Consider the following 17,465-nt stretch of genomic DNA (forward strand, 5'->3'; position numbering starts at 1 on the left):
ATCCGAATTTGATGTTCTATGACGCGTTTGGCACCATGTATCCTGTTATCAGACTTATAGGAGGCCCAATAGCGAAGTATTCATAGGCATGTCAGGAGGGCCCACGTCCTGTTGAAAAACTGGAGCCTGCTAAAGAACTCTGTACCTTTGGAAGCCAATTCTTGTCCTTGAAATTTCGAAGTGTAGCGCCCAGCTGCTGCCAGCCAAGGTTTTTGGAGCCTTGTAGGTGGGGCATCGAGCAGCAGCGACTGTTCCTCAGAAGGCTACAGCCTTCGTCTAAGAGCTTTCGTCAAATCCAGATCTGGCAAAGGAAGGGCCTGCATCATTGTAGCACGCTCTGAGGGGCACTGTCTGGCTTTGCAGGTAGTTCGGTGCCATGAAGCTGAGCCTGAGCCAGCAGCCCCCTCAGGCGAATGTGAAGCACCTGATCCGGCAATTTGACCCCCACTGCCCCTCCCACCCGCCAGGCCAGCTGCCGCCAGCCAAGTGGATGGACGTGCCCTTTGACATCATGCGCGAAGTCGTGCAGAGGCTGGCGGTGCATGATGTGCAGACCACGCTCCTTGTGTGCCGGGAGTGGCACGATGGCTTTGCCAACGGCGTCGTCTCTCTGAAGCCTCGCCTGCTCAAGCTGCAGGAGCTCGCCTACAGGTGGGGCCCGCCTCCATGCATATCATCTTAGACTTGGACATGCCACTTGTCTGCGCATGTAATCATTAGTAGATGTGTCACAGTTTTGCCAGTGATCAGAAGCTAGCTATGAAGCTGGAGTTTGCCCATAAATCTCTCTCCCATGCTGCTATTGAGGGTCACCTGATCACGTGTTCACTCATGAAACATGTGGTCGTGATCAATACTTTTCCTTAAGACTGTGAGAGTGCAGCAGGAAACGCCGGGGTTTCGGGATGTCATGGGGTGGGCATGCATGCATTGACTGGCTGTGATACTGATGCGCTGGTGATGCATGCTGCGCAGGTTCCCAGCATTACAACAGCTAGACATGAGCGCGTGCCGGCGGGTGAGCAACGATGAGCTGGCAAACCTGCGCCATTTACCAAACCTCACCAGGTGTGCTTTCCTGCTGCATTTTATTTTGCTCTATCTCAATAAAAAGAGATCTGCATCTTTTCTTGGGTGAAGTTGGCCTTGCTGAAGCGGCATTTGAAGCTGGCTCCACTGAGAGAATTTCCATACTTTTTCCTGCCTCCCCTTGAAACGTAGAGGAATTATGACTGCAGAGACTTTGATTTATACGACCCCCAACTCATGTGCACTAAGGATGACCTCTCAGAGCAGTAGGACCGGGAAGATTCAGGCTTGCAGCCATCACACCAAGCACATTCGTGCTCCACAAGCCACCATGTGTTCACATTCTGATGAGTGCACGCTTGACTTCCAGGGCCTACTGCTGTGAGAGTTGGAGGGACCTTTTTGGTATTCATGCGTTAATTAGGCGATGGTACTTGCTGCTGAATGCTGAGATTCGGTGTCATGGGGTGCAGCGTGGTGCTGGCGGGTTGTGAGGATGTGACAGACGAGGGTCTTCTGCACCTGAGCCACCTCTCCAGGCTGGCCTCCCTCAACCTCTCCAACTGCTGCAAGGTGCAGCCTCTCACCGCATCCTGCAAGCTCACACGGCAATTTGCATGATTATAGAATGATGTACCTTGCGCACGGCACATTTTGGATCTCATGTTGACACTGTCATCACCTGGAGCAACAATTGATATGCCCAGGACATCCGAAGGCAGTCGGCCTTGGTTATTTCTTTCATGCTCACCAGACAATGCTACAACCAGCATTTAGGGTGGTACTAAGCAGTATCACTGGACCCTGGAATCAAGCTGTGACCTGGCAGCTATCAAATGACATGAAAGACAAACGTGAAGACTAGCCTGATTTGTCTGTGAGGATGTCATCGCATGTGTGTGTGTGTGTGTGTTCTCAAAAGGGCAAATTGTACAATTACTCTGACGGTAGTTGGGGTACCATGCTCTTCCCAGGTGACAGACGGGGGCCTGCTGGCGCTGGCAGCGCTGCGCCAGCTGGGCAGCCTGAATCTCAGCGGCTGCGTCAGCCTTTCCGAGCGCGGCCTTGCCGCCATCGCCGCGCGACTGCGCCGCCTGCACACCCTCAAACTCGGCGGCACCAGCCGAGTCGCAACCATCTCGGACGCATCGGTCGCCGCCATTGCAGGGCTCACCTCGCTGACTCATCTGGACCTCTCCGGGTCCCATGACATCACCGACGCAGGTGCGCTCGGATCATCACCCCTCCCAAGCATCAGGGATGGCTTCGAATCGGGGGCCAGGATGTGCGCCACTATGCGCTGCTGTGAAGGCGGCTTTAGGAAGCAAGCCCTGGCATCAAAAGGTGGCGTTGGTGCCAATGTGAGGAGTTGAACAGCAACGGATGTGAGGAGATGCAGTATTTATCGTCAGTGGGGATGCTGCGCAGCGAGCCCCGACATTCTCCACATAGAGACCAAGCTTGCCCTTGCCCATGTCCATGCGTAAGGGCAAGGGCAAGCTTGCTCTCAATGTGGAGAATGTCGGGGCTCGCTGCGCAGCATCCCCACTGACAGAATCTGTGCTTTTGCGGGCTGCAATGACGTTGAGAATATTGTGCACATTTGGGAGCTGGGCATTAAACCCCTTACCATCTTCGCATTGAGTGCATCTTGGTGCTGTGTCGGCGGCCTGGTGTGGTACTAGCTTAGCCAGACCCTGTTGCGGCGCACTGGCTCCCACCCTCGCAAGTCATGCAGAGAGGTCGATTCAGCGGTCCTGTGCCGAAGCACAGCTTTCATATCGGTGGTATTTACATTGGTTCCTCAGCATGTGCAATGGTGCCCACCAGGGGGTCATAACCATTTGCGGGTGCTGCGGGGCTGTTGTTGATGCCTCTGACGTGTAAGCCTAATTCCATGCGTGGCATGTCCTCCTCAAGCCTAGGCGCTGCCAGGCCTGCCATCTGGGACTTCCTGTCATTTAGAATTCTAAATTTGTAAACTAAATTTGAATTTGAATTTTGGTCTAACGTCAAAAAATTGCGCTGCCGCAGGCCTGCTGCACCTTGGGTCGCTGAGTCGCCTGCGGACGTTGGTGCTGTGGAATTGCATGCGCGTGTCAGTCGACGGATTGGCAGTGTTCCGGCAGCTTCCGGCGGTGGCGGACCTCTCTCTGCGCGGCTGCGCGCAGCTATCGGACGCGCTGTGTGGCTCCGTGGCGCACCTCGAACAGCTCACGCGACTCGACCTGCGCGCATGCGAGCGCTTCACCGGTGCGTGCATTCAATTTTTGAATTTCACTGTTTGATGTCACATCTTGGATTTGAAAATGCACCTGACTTTCTCGCCAAGGCCAAGGATGCCTGTATTGCAATGGAGGCAAACAGAGGGCATTTTGCACGGTTGCGCCAGATTGGTGGTGCGCATTGTCCTCAGATCCAGTGTAGCTGAAGGGAAGCTGAATCTTCTAATTGCAAGTTCTGAAGGATCCCTTGATGGGTTACAGCACATATGTGGAACACTCCTGCTGCTCTTGGCGCCTGCTCTACGAGGATAAATATTGTAATATGCAAGGTTTGTCAAGGTGCTGGAGCAAAAAGAGCAGCAGAACACAGTCAAGGCTGCACATGCAAAGTAGCAAGACACATGCTGGTGGCTGAGGTGGCACAAAAACATGTGGCCAGGAGCGGAGTTGCGTGAGTGGAAGGGGCTGAGCCTGCTGCAGGAGCTGAACCTGAAGGGCTGCTACAAGATCGAGGACGCTGGCCTGCAGGGGCTGAGCCTGCTGACAAGCCTCACCTCCATCAACATGCAGGAGTGCTGGCAAATCACCGCCCAAGGCCTGGCCGCCCTCTCAGGTGCTCAAATCATTCAAACTTCCACTCATCTGGCGAGTCCCTCGTTAGGATGGATGTCAAGAGAGGTTGAAGGGGGTGAGCTGTTCCCAAGGGAGACAATTTCGAGGTGCGTAACATCTGGCAAGGGATTGTTCAAGGTATCACGTCCGGCATTTCCATTCGTTGGGAAGGTCAATATTGTCTGCTTGAGGCGGGCATGCCATAGGAGCTGGGCACTATCGTATGTGTACATGGTCATCACTGGCTACCAGCAAATTATGCATTTATGGACTCATCTCAAAGGGCGATTTGTTGTGGCATCTTGTCCTCCATGGAATACTGCCCGGCTCTGTGCTTTGAGGATCTATTTCTCATGTGGTTTCTTATTCATGATTTTTGGGAATGTGAATGGATCGCTGCCTGAAAAGCCTGGGTTCAGGCACGCATCTTATTAAGCAGATGCTGGATGGGTCAGTTTCCTTCACCACAGGACGGCTGGCTGACAGGCCCCCCCCTGTGGTGAGGGTGAATGGCCTGTCCTGGATCTCCTTGCATGCCATGCTGTCCCCATCTCCGAAGCTTCGACCTTCCCAGAGCATCCTTTGCGTGTGCTTTTGTGCTGACGGCCTGGACACACTCTGGCTGTCATTGCATAGCTGTCAGGCAGATGCTGACTCATCATCCTGTCACGCTACAAGAATGCCGGCATTGAGCAAGCCTCTTTGTGGTGCGGAGTGATGGTTCTGCATCTGCTATTCCCCTGCATGCCATTCCATTTCTGCCTGTGTAGATTGTTGCTCCTATAGACATGTAGAGATTACATCAGTACTTGGTATCATAATGACATTGCTTTGTTGTGATTGCAGCTGTACCATTTTGCAAGGCAGATTATGCAGCAAATGGATTATTTCAAATGGTGGACTTCTCACAAAATTTTGGCTTGCTCTGCCGCAGGTCTGAGCCGCATGATGGACGTAAACCTGCAAGGCTGCCGCAAGATAAGCAGCCTGGAGCCGCTGGCTTCTCTCAGCCGCCTGGCAGCGCTGAATCTGCGCAACTGTGACGGTCTGGGTGACTCATCGTTGGGTCCCCTCAGCCGCCTGGTCTCCCTGCGTTCCCTCGACCTCAGCGGCTGCACCCACCTCACTGGCCGAGGGTGAGCTTTTTTTCATATTTCATTTATCATCTTGTGTACACGAGTGATAGCCTGCCTAGAACACATTTTCATCTTGTGTAATCCCTTGGTCTCCAGTAGCCAGATGATCTAAGATGCAGCATGCAAGGTAGGGTTGCGGAAAAGTCAGGCCTCTTGTGGATCTCTACGTCCATGTAGGGATGGCTGGTCAGGCCTAAGTGAATTCGCTGCAGGATAGGGTGGGGAGTGCTTTGTTTGTAGGGATGTGGCTTAACACAGCACACGCTGGGCAGTTGAACTGACCCACTAGCTTGTCATGTATGCTGGGGCTCTCAAAGGAGACACTTTGTGCTTATGTTTAGTGGTACGGGGAAATTGGAAGCGCTCATAAGGGCCATCCTCATTTGCACAGACTCTTCTGATGGATTCTTTCCTGGAGCACTTCTGTAGCCATGCTGCCAGATTAAGACCATCAGGAGAGCTTCTGGACGTGAGAATGGCTGACATCGCAGCAAACATCGCGCTTGCATGAAAACGGTGGACTTCTTCGTCATCAACGATTAGTGCACGAAATGACAGGTCGTGTGCCGGCATGTGCAGGCTGCTGCCGCTGAGCTCGCTGACTGGACTCACAGCGCTGAAGCTGCAGCACTGCGCGGGGATTCGCCGCAGCGCTGACCTGGCGCCCCTGTCATTACTAACCGCGCTGTCAACGCTCAACCTGTCGGGCTGCTCCCAGGAGGAGGGCGCCGGAATCTCCTCTCTGGCAACACTCACCTGCCTGCGGTGAGACATTCATGTCACTCTCCCTCGGAGAATTGCAAGGCTCCTTTGCAGCAGCTGGCGTGATTGTGTAATTCTGTCGGATGGTTTTTGGTCCTTTGGCGTCATGGTGTCTGTCAGCTAGCTTGCAAGTCTCCTCGCAATTGATTGGATTCCAACTTGGTCTACCAGTGGCTGTACCCTCAAAGAAATGTGGCGTATACCTCAAGTAAATATTTCAGTTCTGGAGGGTCTGGGTTGGCTAGCTGGCATGGAACAGTGGCGCTCAGAGGGCCAAGCATATATGCAAGGGCTGATCCCTTAATACTTTTATGACAAATCATTTGAATTGAATTTTTTTTGGCATGTCTCTCATCTGACTCAGGGCGCTGAGCTTGGACGGCTGGAGGCATGTGACCTTCATCGACGATGGGCTGATGGCGCTGACGTCTCTCAGGGGCGTTGCCTCCCTCAACCTCCAGGTCAGTCAGACTTTCTTTTCGCATCCTGCCTTTAAAACATTGCGAATCTTGAGAGTTTCCAGGTAGCCTGATTGTAACCTGAATGCTTAATTATCCAAGAGTTGTACATTTTTGCGCGTCAACGCTCTCAGCTGTTCTTTTAGCAGTGTTGTGAGCCGGTCCGCATGGCGATTATTTCCCTTGCAGCTTGCCCTACACCTGAGCCAAGCAGTCCACTCCGCATGCAACTTTTACATGCGATGTTGCATGTGAGATCGCCGATAGTGCGAGGGGATTTTGATCTTTCTGCCGTGTGGTGTATCTGCAGGGCTGCACCTCCCTAACGGACGTGGGACTGGCAGCCATCGGGCACATGACATCGCTGACCAATGTCAACCTGCAGGACTGCCGCCAGATCACCGGTGCGCGCCTGCTCTCGGCGATCAACTTATTGTAGAGCTCAATCTGAAACCCCCACTATTTGAAAAGTTATTAAAGTCATTATTAGACAGGTTGCCGCCCGGCTGTCCCGCACGCTCAAAAGCTATTCTGCGTTCCCGCAACCCCAAAACCTGCCAACTGTACTAGGAATATGGGCATTTTGGGCTGCAACATAAACTTGTCCCCAAAATCCCCGCAGACAACTTCCCGGACATGAACAACCTATTAGTAAACCATCCCTCAGGCTCACAGTTTATCATGTAAAGGGGGTTTAGTTTGAGCGCTACGGTGTTCACGATGCAAGAACTCTGGGGGGCTCTCATTGCTGAAGGATCACGCGGCTCTTGTCCTGCACCAGATGCGAAAGGCCTTTTCTTGTTTTCTGCTGTCCGGTTGCAGTGCATTGCAGTGCCATGCATCCTGACAGTCAGGCAACATGACAAGGTCCGTATGCTTTTGGTGGAAGATGGGGGACGGCTCGCACCTTCACTGGTGAGAAGGCACAGATTACATGACGTGTTTGTTGGGTATCACATGGTGCCTATATTTAGGATTTACTATGACGCCTGGAGTATGCTCAGGAGAGCTTGACTCCGTACCAGGAGAGCTGTATACCAGCCTCCTCTGAGGGGCTTTAGACGCTGGCGCACCAGCTTTTCTTGTGGGCGTTCTGTCCTTGCTGAGCTGAAGCTTAGACGCTTGAACTGGCTCGAAGAACAGAAAAATAGGCGCGCTCCAGGACGTGAAATTGGGATTCTCAAGTGCTGTGGTTTTCAGTGCACCCCCGGACATTGTGAATCGTGCTGCCTGTTCCTGATGTGTGGGCAATCAATTTTCTGCGCGCATGCGATTGCTTGGCCGGCGTGCCAGCATGTTGCCATCGTGCCCTGCCATCCACCCTTGCTTGTAGCCACTCAGAATAGGGGTACTCCTGATACTGAGTAGTCATACTAAATTGGTATCGTGATTGCCCCTACTAACAATGAGCCGCATGCGCGTTGCTTACCAATTATCAGTCCCCTTCCTGCAGGTGTTTGCCCTCGTTCTGGACTCGCTGGCTTCACCATGCTCCCTGTTCCTGATGGGAGCATCTCATTGTCTGTGCTGCGCAGGCGAGGGCTTTGCGGGCTGGGCAGGCATGGCGCACCTGACGAGCCTGAGCCTGCAGAATGCCAGCATGGTCTCAGACGCCGGCTGCTGCGCCATAGCGCGCATCACCTCCCTCAGGACTCTGAATCTGAAAAACTGCCCCGCCCTCACCGACGACTGCCTCGCCGCTCTAACTCCCCTGGAGCGCCTGTGCCACCTGCGCCTGCAGGTACATCTCCCCCGGTCATTGTTAGTCACTGTTCGTCACCCTACTGAATTCTTGGCCGAGTCGATTGCCTTTGTGATTGGTTGGTTGGTGGAATATATATAATCAACACCCCTGAGAGGTGGAGTGATTAAGGAAAGCAGGGTGATTTTCTACCTTGTTCCTAGATATACAGACCCCCTCTTCTTTTGAGGGGGATTTTTTGGAGTGCTAATCGCCAGCAAGACCAGAAGCATGTCCCAGTCTACCTTGTTTCTAGATATACAGGCCCCCTCTTGTTTCGAGGGGCCAAACTTCGGGGTGCTGAGAGGAGTGCGACCAGTTGCGGGGCTGCTGGCAGGGTAACCAACAGCTGAGCGATGCTGCACTGGCGCACTGCGCGCGAATGCCCAGCCTGCAACACCTGGAGACCAGTAACTGCTGGCACCTCACGGATGCCGGGCTGACTCGGCTGACGGCGCTCACCACGTTGGCGCACCTCGACCTCTCCTACTGCTGGCAGGTGGGGGCCACCTTTTCTGCGCCAGAAATTAATCTCGCAATTCATTTGGCATGTGCTCTGTACCTGGATCTGGGGATGGCTGAACCACGACGTGCAGGTCAATGGTCTGTGCGAAAATGAGGGGCAGAGAAAGAAAGTGTGTGCGCATAGCTCATGTCAGTCGATGTGGTCCTACAGTGTACAGGTGGGTGGGTCGACCATGCGCATCGCTGCTGCTGCAGCAGGGCTTCTCTAAGAGCACGCTTCTTGCTGTCCGCTGAAGTGTGGGACCTGCTGCATGCTGGCCACAATAGGCGCTTGCTGGTTGTCCTGCGCGTTGAGGGAGCAGACAAGGCTGCGTAAACTGCTCTGCTCGTGCATCAGAACAAGCCATTTTGCAGAGGTGCATGCCATGGGCTATCTAATCCTCGCTGCCCCGGCTCGCAGGTGACTGACAGGGGAGTCGAGCACTTAGTAAAGTCGCTAACGACGTTAGTCACCCTCAACGTCATCGGCTGTCACCGACTCACGCCGCGCGCAAAATGCCAGGTGGCGCGCCTGCTCGGCAACCCCGTCAACATATAATCATACCCTCTCTTCGGGGGGATAGATGTATCAACAGGCAGGTGTAGAGAGGAAAAGATGGTGCAATTCTGTTGCATGAACTTGAAGCGTTCCCTGCTTGCAAGGAGTCTAACATCCATCACTAAAGACTAATTGAATGCATCACTCTAGTGCCTGCAAGAGCATATTGCAGCTGGATGGATGGTTGAGGGCTTTGGACAGACAGGCTGCGTTGTATGAGAGTCTTCATATAGGAAAGGAGTCAGAGCAGGGCGCTCGGCTGCACGACTACTCTGCCTGCCAGCACTTTTCTCTGAGCAGTAATGAATGAGCGATAGAAAGGGAAGCTCTGCTCGCATACAGTCTTGGCGTATGTTGATTCGGTATGGAAGCGTTGATTTGGGGGTTGGATGGGAATTGCGTGTGCAGAGCTCTCTGTTGTATTTTTGTTGGACTGGATTCCACACTGTATTCATTCTTGTACCATAGCTTGATTGGTCATTTTGTTGGTCCAGTGGATTGTTATCTTGGTGTGTCTGAATGCTTGCTTGTATTAACACCTAGGCTAGACCCAATGTGTTTTGTGCTTTCTGGAACTGCACCTGTATATGCACCCTCTGTGCCTTTAGGCGAGCTTGTGCTGGGTATGTGCAAAACGAATGAGCACAAACCCAGCACAAATCAGAGTTGAGGACCAGTTGATGATCTGCACCGTTTATTCAGCTATGTGCCAAACGTTTGATAAAGCGAGAGTGTGGCAGCATGGACATACTGAAATTTTACAACAGCCTGAGCATGAGCAACCACCCACGTGTGTTACATCATGAAGGGTGTGTGATCTGATGCCTTCCCGGATATTCCTAACACGTGCTGGCCAAGTCTGCTATGAAATACCATTACCCGCACCTAGGTGCCTCCTCAAAAGCAGCAGTCACATTATGGACACTTCAGCAATCTGCCTGCATACCTCTCCATCTTTTTTCCCCCAAATTGCTCACGCCATGCTAACCACCAGAGTCCACATGCTGACCGCTTGTAAAGGTCCTTATCTGCTCTATCGTCTGTTGATTGTGGCTATTATTGGTCTAGCAAACCATGACCACCACCATGCTTGTATACATCCCAATCCCCACTCAGAACATGCCGCCTCGGCAGTGCAAAGAATGCTGCCCAACATAGTTTTTGAAGCCTGCAGTGCTCAATATAATCTTCAAACGCTCGCTCTGAAATCAGTATCAGCACACTCTCATACTCACCGCATCGCAGGGTATCTTGAGGCCCCCAAAACGGCTCAACTCTCCTGCATCAGGCGCGGCTTAAGCAGGAACGAGGGCCTTGTCCCTGATTTGCCGGGCGGCAGAGCGCATGGTGACTAGCTCCTCTGCAGAGCTGGGGTGTACACCCACCACCGAGTCCAGCATCTTCTTTGTCACCCCCATCTTGACAGCCACCGCGAAACCCTGCAAGGGTGACATAGTAAACAATTTACACCAAGATATTGACACACACATTCGAGGATTGCACATTGGGAAAAGTGAAATCAGGCCTGGACAACCCTCTGCTCATTCCGTTACAAATGACGAGGTCAGCATCACACTGCTGGGCTCACTCCAGTCATCGGTCCATTTCTAAGGCTCTCAGCACAACGGCAGGATTTCTACAGCATTGGGAACAGATCCTTGCTTGAGTGGTTGTTTTGAGAGGTTCTCTCTGTCAAAAAATCTGCTTCCTTGCTGGCCCCGCTTTGCTGCCGGTGTTTGTGGCAGAGCTATCACGCCTTCAGATACTGCAAGTACAGACGCTGAGGCAAAGCCAGCGCCAAACATAAGGGGAAACTTTTGTCTGCAAGGATTTGTGTGTGTGGCATCGGCTTACCTGGATGATCTCGGAGCAGTCTGGTCCCACCAGGTGCACGCCCACCACCAGGTCACTGTCAGCCGCCACTATCAGCTTCATGAAGGAGCGCCCCTCGTTGCCAGAAATAGTGTTCTTCATCGGCCTGCGCCAGGACCACAGCAGCCAGATTCAACCATCTTCTCTACCAGCCTCCTGGATTTTCTTCTAGATTTCCTAGGCAACACCTCTGCCACCTCCTGCCCGCCTTGATGCCAGGCAACCACAGAGTGACAGCAAGTAATCGCCCTCCAGTATCTTGGCAATAAGAACCAAAAACCCAGCAGGCGCAACCGAACAGACTCACAGGTAAAATTTAGCAAGGTGGAAAGCTGGCACAAACAACGAACAAACAACGAACAAGCACCACACTGGTCACTGACAGCGTAGGCCAGAGGAGGTGTGCATGCAGGGGAGGCAGCCCCTTCTGAAAAAAGGGGGAGTGTGCAAAAACAAGGGGGGCCATACTTGAAGCTGGAGGTGTAAATGTCCACATTCTTGTGCTGCTCAATTGCCTCCTCCTCTGTGAGGCCAACAGTGGCGATGGGCGGAGAACTGAAGACAGCGCTCGCAATTGCATCATAGTCCGGCTTTGCATCCTGCTGATCTCCAAAGGCCTTCTTTGCAAATGCCATGCCCTGCAAAAGGTATAAGGCTCAAGATTGCAAACAATATTGCATGTTCTCCACATGGCAAGCTCACTCCCAGGCGGGAATCAAGCACAAATGGCAGACAGCCCTGCAATGGGTGAGCATACAACAGGAAAGCTGATGCATGCAAGAAAATCTAATTCACTACTGCACATTCTGTACTCCACGCATCACACCTGAAGAAGCGTGCATGTCCTTAGACAAGCCTCTTTGTAGTGCACAGATGCTTGCGGGAGTACCACATGCGTGATGTCACTGTGATTGCCAATCCCGGCTTGCCTGGCAATGACAATGGGAAGAGACTAAGAGTGACAAAGAATTGGCTTCACACCTCCATGAGCGCAACTGGCGTAAGGGCGACTCGGTCGGTGACATCGCCCACGGCCCAAATGGAGGGCACAGATGTCTGGCTGAACTCGTCCACTTTCACTGCTCCTGTCTTCTCCTCCAATTCCACGCCAGCCTGGCAGGTGACATCACGCCAAGACTTCAGCACCACACACCATGACATCACCATCAGCTATCTTCATTGGCTTGCGATAGAGGAATAGGGGGGTTACGGCAGTGCCGATCAGCCAACCACTGCTCAGCAGGGCAAAAGGGGAAGACAGCCCCCGAGATACTCAATGAAGTCTGGCGCAGGTGCAAAGAATTAGAGTGTCATCAGAGCAATGCAAATAAGGACGATACACCTTGCGCCGACATCCAAAGCCTTCAGGATGACAGCGAAGCAGAGCAAATGCATAGAGCTTTCGCTGAGATTCCCCTCAATACCCCAACACACGGCCAAGCACACGACCATCCTGCCTGGCTTTCTCATACATCCGTAAAGCGCTGAGGATCACTGTGAAGTGCACCTCTTCGCAGCCGAGGCCGCGCGTGTTGGGCTTGCGCCCGGTGGCCATCAGAACATGGTCCAGCCCTTGGAGCACAACTTGGCCGCTCTCCTTGCTCTCCGCCACGAGGGTCAGTTTGCCGTCCTCGCCCTTGCGGATCTCCACAGGGGTGGCTGCCGGGTGCAGATTCAGCCCCGCAACACTGTACTGCTCCGCCACGAAATTTCTCACCTCCTCGTCAAAGCCCCGCAGCGGCAGCGGCTGCGGTCGCAGGCACCCAAGACATGTCAATATTGACATGTCTTAATTTATCATTCAAATTCAAAATTCAAATTCAAATCCAAATCCAAATTCAAATTCAGATTCAGATTCAGATTCAGATTTAGATTGAAGCTGCTCCCGCTGTCCTTACCAGCCGCTTCTTGTGAAGAGCTAGGGGCATGGGCAGCCATGGAGCTATGCGCAGCAGTGGAGAACTATGGGGTTTTACCAGGTGCCAGGGTCTCCAGTGTAGCCCGACACAACAAACTCTTACATGAGGTAATTTCTGCTTATACCGTACCAACTTACTTATAAAAGAGCCAAAACAGAATGTAACAATGCATGCATGCAGTGTGGCCTGAAAGATCCGCTCGTTGAGACCATCACATACTCCCACGCAGCAATTCTGGTCCAGACCCATAAAGAACGGACTGCGGTACCTTAGCATGATCGAGCAGTCCAAGGTCATAGCACTGCCTGTAGCAGAGCGCACCTGGCGGTAGAAGACATGGGTCTCGGAGCCGAAGTTGTTGTAGATGCCGGCAAACTCGAGCGCGATGTAGCCGCCGCCCACGATCGCCAGCTTGGCCGGCAGCTCGGGTAGATCCAAAATGTCATCACTGATGATCGCGTGCTCCGATCCCGGGATCGGCGGCACCGTCGCCCGCGCACCCGTGGCTATCAAGATGTTGCGCGCCTGCAGAACAGCCCATATGCACGTCAGCATATGTTGTGTCAAGGATGCACATGTGCCCCACAGTGAAGGACCAGTTCCCTCTGCCAAAAAGGGAGGCACAGTGCACCCAGGCACCGGGTAGTGCCTGCAACTGACTTGAATCACATGCGTGTCCATGAAAAGCAGAATTACTAACGCATGCTGCGCTGAGTGGATGGTTTCACACATGCAGAACGGAGGAGGAACATCCGCCGCTCCGAGCGGGAGGCAGAATCTCTGCGTACCGTGTAGCGCTTGCCGTTGACTTCCACGGTGTGCGCGTCCACGATTTTGCCGCGACCCTCAAAGTACTCAACGCCGGCGCCGGCCAGCAGCTTCATGTAGACGCCGTTCAGCCGGTCCAACTCCTTGTTCTTGTTCTCCATCAGCCGCTTCCATGTCAGCGACGGCTTTGACGCGTCCCACCTGCGCATGGCATGCCCCTCATTATTTATTTTTAGAAATTTAGGCAGTGTCCCTCATCCCCCCAATGGACGGCCAGGACTTTTTTGAACACTCCATTGATCAGAAGCGCATCAAGAACTTGAACCTCTACAGCCGCAGCTTGGGCTTCGGTGCTCATTAAACATGCCTGGCCTGGATCCCTGCTGTAAATTGGAGCATTCTCCAAGCGAGTCACAAGAAAGGCTCTGAAGAGACAGGGCCTCAAGGAGCCACAAAACCATCAGCAACTTCTGTCTGGCTGTACAAGCTGGGCAGGGCTCCATTGGGTCTGGTCAAGCCTTCAATTATCTACGCAGAATTTAGCAATACGCTCTGATGCTTCCCGGCTGTCCTTGGCAACGCCAGACTGCATCTGCCGCAGTCAGTCACGGCGCAGCGAGGCGAGTGCCAATGTTTTTATGGCCCTATTTTTGATCTTGTCACGGCTCCTTTTGGTCTAAGCAGCCCTCTGACAATCTGGTGGGTTCCACAAAACTTTCTGCATGCTTCCCGGCTGTCCCTGGCATTTCTAGAGTGGATCCGCCACAGGCGATCCACTAGGGGGAGGCTGTGAGGTGAGATGAGTGGGACACACCCGAAGCCAACGCTGTCCTTGAAGGCCTCAGCAAATTCGCCACCATAGACCATGAGCTTCTTGGGCACGCATCCACGCAGCACGCATGTGCCACCCGCGCCGCCCTCCGTGTCGGACGCCTTTCGCGCAAACGGCAGCTCGCAGATCGCCGCCTTGATGCCTGCAGCATGCGCGCACATTGAATCGACCTCAGCACGCAGCTTGAGACGATTATGCGCTTTCTGGGGGTGCAATACGCATGCCACTGGCCTTAACATGCAGCTTGTGGCGCCTGCGTCCTTCAGGTGTGTGTCCTTCATATGCCAGCGGCCTCAGCATGCAGGTGGGGATAAGTATGCGCGTTTCTGGGTGTGCAATACGTATGCCACTGGCCTTGATTTGCAGCTTGGCGGGCTTGTCCTTTTGATTATGCAATGCTAAGGCGCTTTGCCTGTCCTGCCCTGGGCAGTGCAGCCCTGCCCTGGGCACACCTTCTGCCAGTTTCCGGGTGCCATCGCTGGCTACTTCTCTGATCTGGATCACCGGCCACCTGTGCAGTCTGGCGGCACGCAGGGCGCATGCAAGCATATGCTGGCCCATCTTGGGAAAATTCAATCTGATCAATCTCACATTGCACAAGAGGGTGATAGGAGGAAGCCACCGAATGTGGACGCGGCAAAACGTGCAGCGCGCACTCCACCGCTGCCGGCCCCGATTGTGAAGAGGTCAAAGTCGTACTGCCCAGAGCCGTTTGTGCTCGCTCCATTGCTGGAGCTCTCTGCCCTGACCTGTGATTCGCATTGGAACAAAGGTCAGAATAGACAGCACAACTGCATGCTGTTACTCTATGCTATGCTCTGTGCAGGAGACATGTGGAAGAGCGTGAAATGAAGTGTTGCAGGGGATGCTCGCCTGATGCGACTGTCGGCCGATCAGATTCACAGGGGAGAGTGCAGAATGCTGCAGGTGCCTGCTCCTCCCCATAACAGGGCTCTGTGAGCTGCAGATGTGGTGAGCCCATCTGCATGGCAAGGGCTTCTGGCAAAATAATCCTGCGAGAAAAGTGCACCTCGAGTCATACTGTGATCGGCTTGCCAAAAACAGGACGTGCAGCAGATCTCACGTGCTTGCTGTCCCCGCAAACGTAAATCTCGGCGAACAGGGTCATCCATTAGAGAACTTTTCACAATGAAAGGCATGGGTTGCACGTTTTTCACTTCCTAGGTAAAGATGAGCACTCATCCCTAAGTCCTGCGAGTTTCATTACGATACTTTGCAACATCAGAAGCTGGTATGAAGCCCCTACTTTGTCTTCCGATTGCTGCCCCTGCAGACGCTCTGCATCCAATACTACTAGCATGCATCATCGAAATTGCGCCTACCATCATCGATCCATTCGTCTGGGGAGGGCGCGTAGAGGAATGAGGTCCTAACCGTTGCCATAGCGGCACGTGTTGCGGGCCAGCGTGGCAGTTTAGTCTATCCTCTGATCCAAATATATCGAAGCGAAATATCACGTTTAACTGCTGCAAGTTAATCCGACCTCGAATCCCACTCGCTGCAAAAATTATAAATCTTTTGCGAAGGGTGTGCCGTAGTAGATTGGTTTAGAAGCGTGGTACTGATCTTCCCTTGAACGCATTAAGCCGTCAGTCATGGCCAGCTGTTCGTACCAAACATTGCCTTCACATTTGAATCGCGCAGTACACAGCCTTCATCAGCCCAATTGCAATTTCCGCGGACACGCTATCAGTAGGATGCAGAGGCGATCTGTGCGGAGGTGTCCCTGCAAAGTCCAGGTAATTCTTCTTCCTTGACATTTGTGTTCCGTACATTGCTTCTTGATTGTTGATGATGAGATAATTGTGCACCTGAGAATACTTAAGTCGGTCTCTTTCTCAACAGGCTGTCCTCGACCAGGGAGCGTTCCTTTCAGTCTTGCAGCAGGGGGCAGCATTTGGTGCGCACCCTATTAGATGCGGCTTCATCGCTTTATTTCTGCAAGGGAAGTCCTGCTCTTTGAACGCTTGTTCTCAAGATGTGGAAGTGCTGACATGCTTATTGACTAACATGCCTCTTGTGCAGTTGTTGTGTCATTGGGAGAGGGCATTTACACGCGCTCTCAGCTGAAGGCAAACGCAAAAGGACGCCCGTCAATTTTTATTCTGATATCCACCTCGGTGGCTCTTGCTGGGGTAAGTTCCCTTAACAATGGTACACTCCCACATCATGTGTCCCATGCTCTTGTATGTCATACCATTGGCATGGCATTCGATTGCAGCATGATTGCAGCTAGGGATATGGAGGCTACTTAGACGGCTGCTTAATATCCCTACTGACACCCTTATTTGCACACCCGGCTGCTGTGGAATACGCTGAAGTTGAGAGGTGGGCTGTGCAGGCTCTTGCGCTACTGACCCAAGGGCAGCAGAAAGCAGGCCTTGCTGTGGGCACCGTTGCCTCTCTGATTCTTTTGATCCTTGATATCAAGCGGGCCTTCGATGTAGGTGGGTGATTTATGTTTTTTGCCCTCATGCTGGACATGTACAACGCGCAGCAGGCCCAATCTCATCTTCAGCTGCCTTGGCATGCCCATAGAGGGCATTGATATGGTTTTGGGGCGTCTATTGGTCTTTGATGAGGAAATTTTTCTTGCTCGCAGAGGATGACCCAAAGGCGTGGCCTGGTCCCAAGGCGTGGCCTGCCAGCCTGTCTCTCATCAGCTTTTTCGCTGTGAACGTGTTTGGCCAAGCGCTACTGCGCGCATGATAGGATGCCTCCTGTTGCCTTCAGTGGTGATTGTGGGACTTTGGGACTCACATAGTTTGACAGAAGCCATTTTGGCGCAAGCCTTTTTGGCGCTACAAGCATGCACACTGCAGCACTCTTTTTTTAGGCCATGGACCTGAATTTCATATGTAAAAGCTGTATACATGGAAATGTCTAATTATTAGACACAATATGTACATCTATTCTTCAGACTTTTTGTAGCCTTTGTGCGCCAAGCCAGAAGTGCAATTCGCTCACCAACATTTGCTCAATATAATACTGTACTTTCAATTGATTCATCACCCACACGGAGTGGCA

General features: G+C 52.8%; 2 protein-coding genes across 2 annotated transcripts; one reads left to right on the forward strand and one right to left on the reverse strand.

Moving 5' to 3' along the window:
* Positions 1–376: 376 nt before the first annotated feature.
* Positions 377–9,026, forward strand: COCSUDRAFT_45337 (L domain-like protein; the record flags this gene model as incomplete). The annotated part of the gene is made up of 13 exons (XM_005643041.1): positions 377–651; positions 976–1,068; positions 1,503–1,602; positions 2,004–2,253; positions 3,064–3,282; positions 3,694–3,867; positions 4,801–5,002; positions 5,582–5,767; positions 6,129–6,225; positions 6,533–6,626; positions 7,758–7,963; positions 8,301–8,462; positions 8,889–9,026. 13 exons carry the CDS (start codon positions 377–379, stop codon positions 9,024–9,026), a joined length of 2,196 nt encoding a protein of 731 aa, XP_005643098.1.
* Positions 9,027–9,770: 744 nt separating this feature from the next.
* Positions 9,771–15,757, reverse strand: COCSUDRAFT_31694 (glutathione reductase). The gene is made up of 11 exons (XM_005643042.1): positions 15,685–15,757; positions 15,291–15,430; positions 15,040–15,166; positions 14,400–14,559; positions 13,606–13,786; positions 13,139–13,342; positions 12,406–12,645; positions 11,880–12,011; positions 11,367–11,536; positions 10,881–11,004; positions 9,771–10,465 (listed from the first exon to the last, which is right to left on the reverse strand). The coding sequence occupies exons 1-11, from the start codon at positions 15,743–15,745 to the stop codon at positions 10,322–10,324; spliced, it is 1,683 nt and encodes a 560-aa protein (XP_005643099.1). The 5' UTR covers positions 15,746–15,757; the 3' UTR covers positions 9,771–10,321.
* Positions 15,758–17,465: the final 1,708 nt, after the last annotated feature.

Source organism: Coccomyxa subellipsoidea, assembly GCF_000258705.1.
Source record: "Coccomyxa subellipsoidea C-169, whole genome shotgun sequence".
Classification (NCBI taxonomy): Eukaryota; Viridiplantae; Chlorophyta; class Trebouxiophyceae; family Coccomyxaceae; genus Coccomyxa; species Coccomyxa subellipsoidea.

What these genes read in the sequence shown, in the direction of transcription:
- COCSUDRAFT_31694 (XM_005643042.1), bottom strand. Translation starts at nt 15,745, where the DNA reads ATGATGCATGCTAGTAGTATTGGATGCAGAGCGTCTGCAGGGGCAGCA. An exon ending in TCGGCCGACAGTCGCATCAG is followed by an intron (nt 15,167 to 15,290) that starts GCGAGCATCCCC and finishes TGCGAATCACAG; the next exon opens with GTCAGGGCAGAGAGCTCCAG. An exon ending in ACTGCTCCGAGATCATCCAG is followed by an intron (nt 10,466 to 10,880) that starts GTAAGCCGATGC and finishes TCACCCTTGCAG; the next exon opens with GGTTTCGCGGTGGCTGTCAA.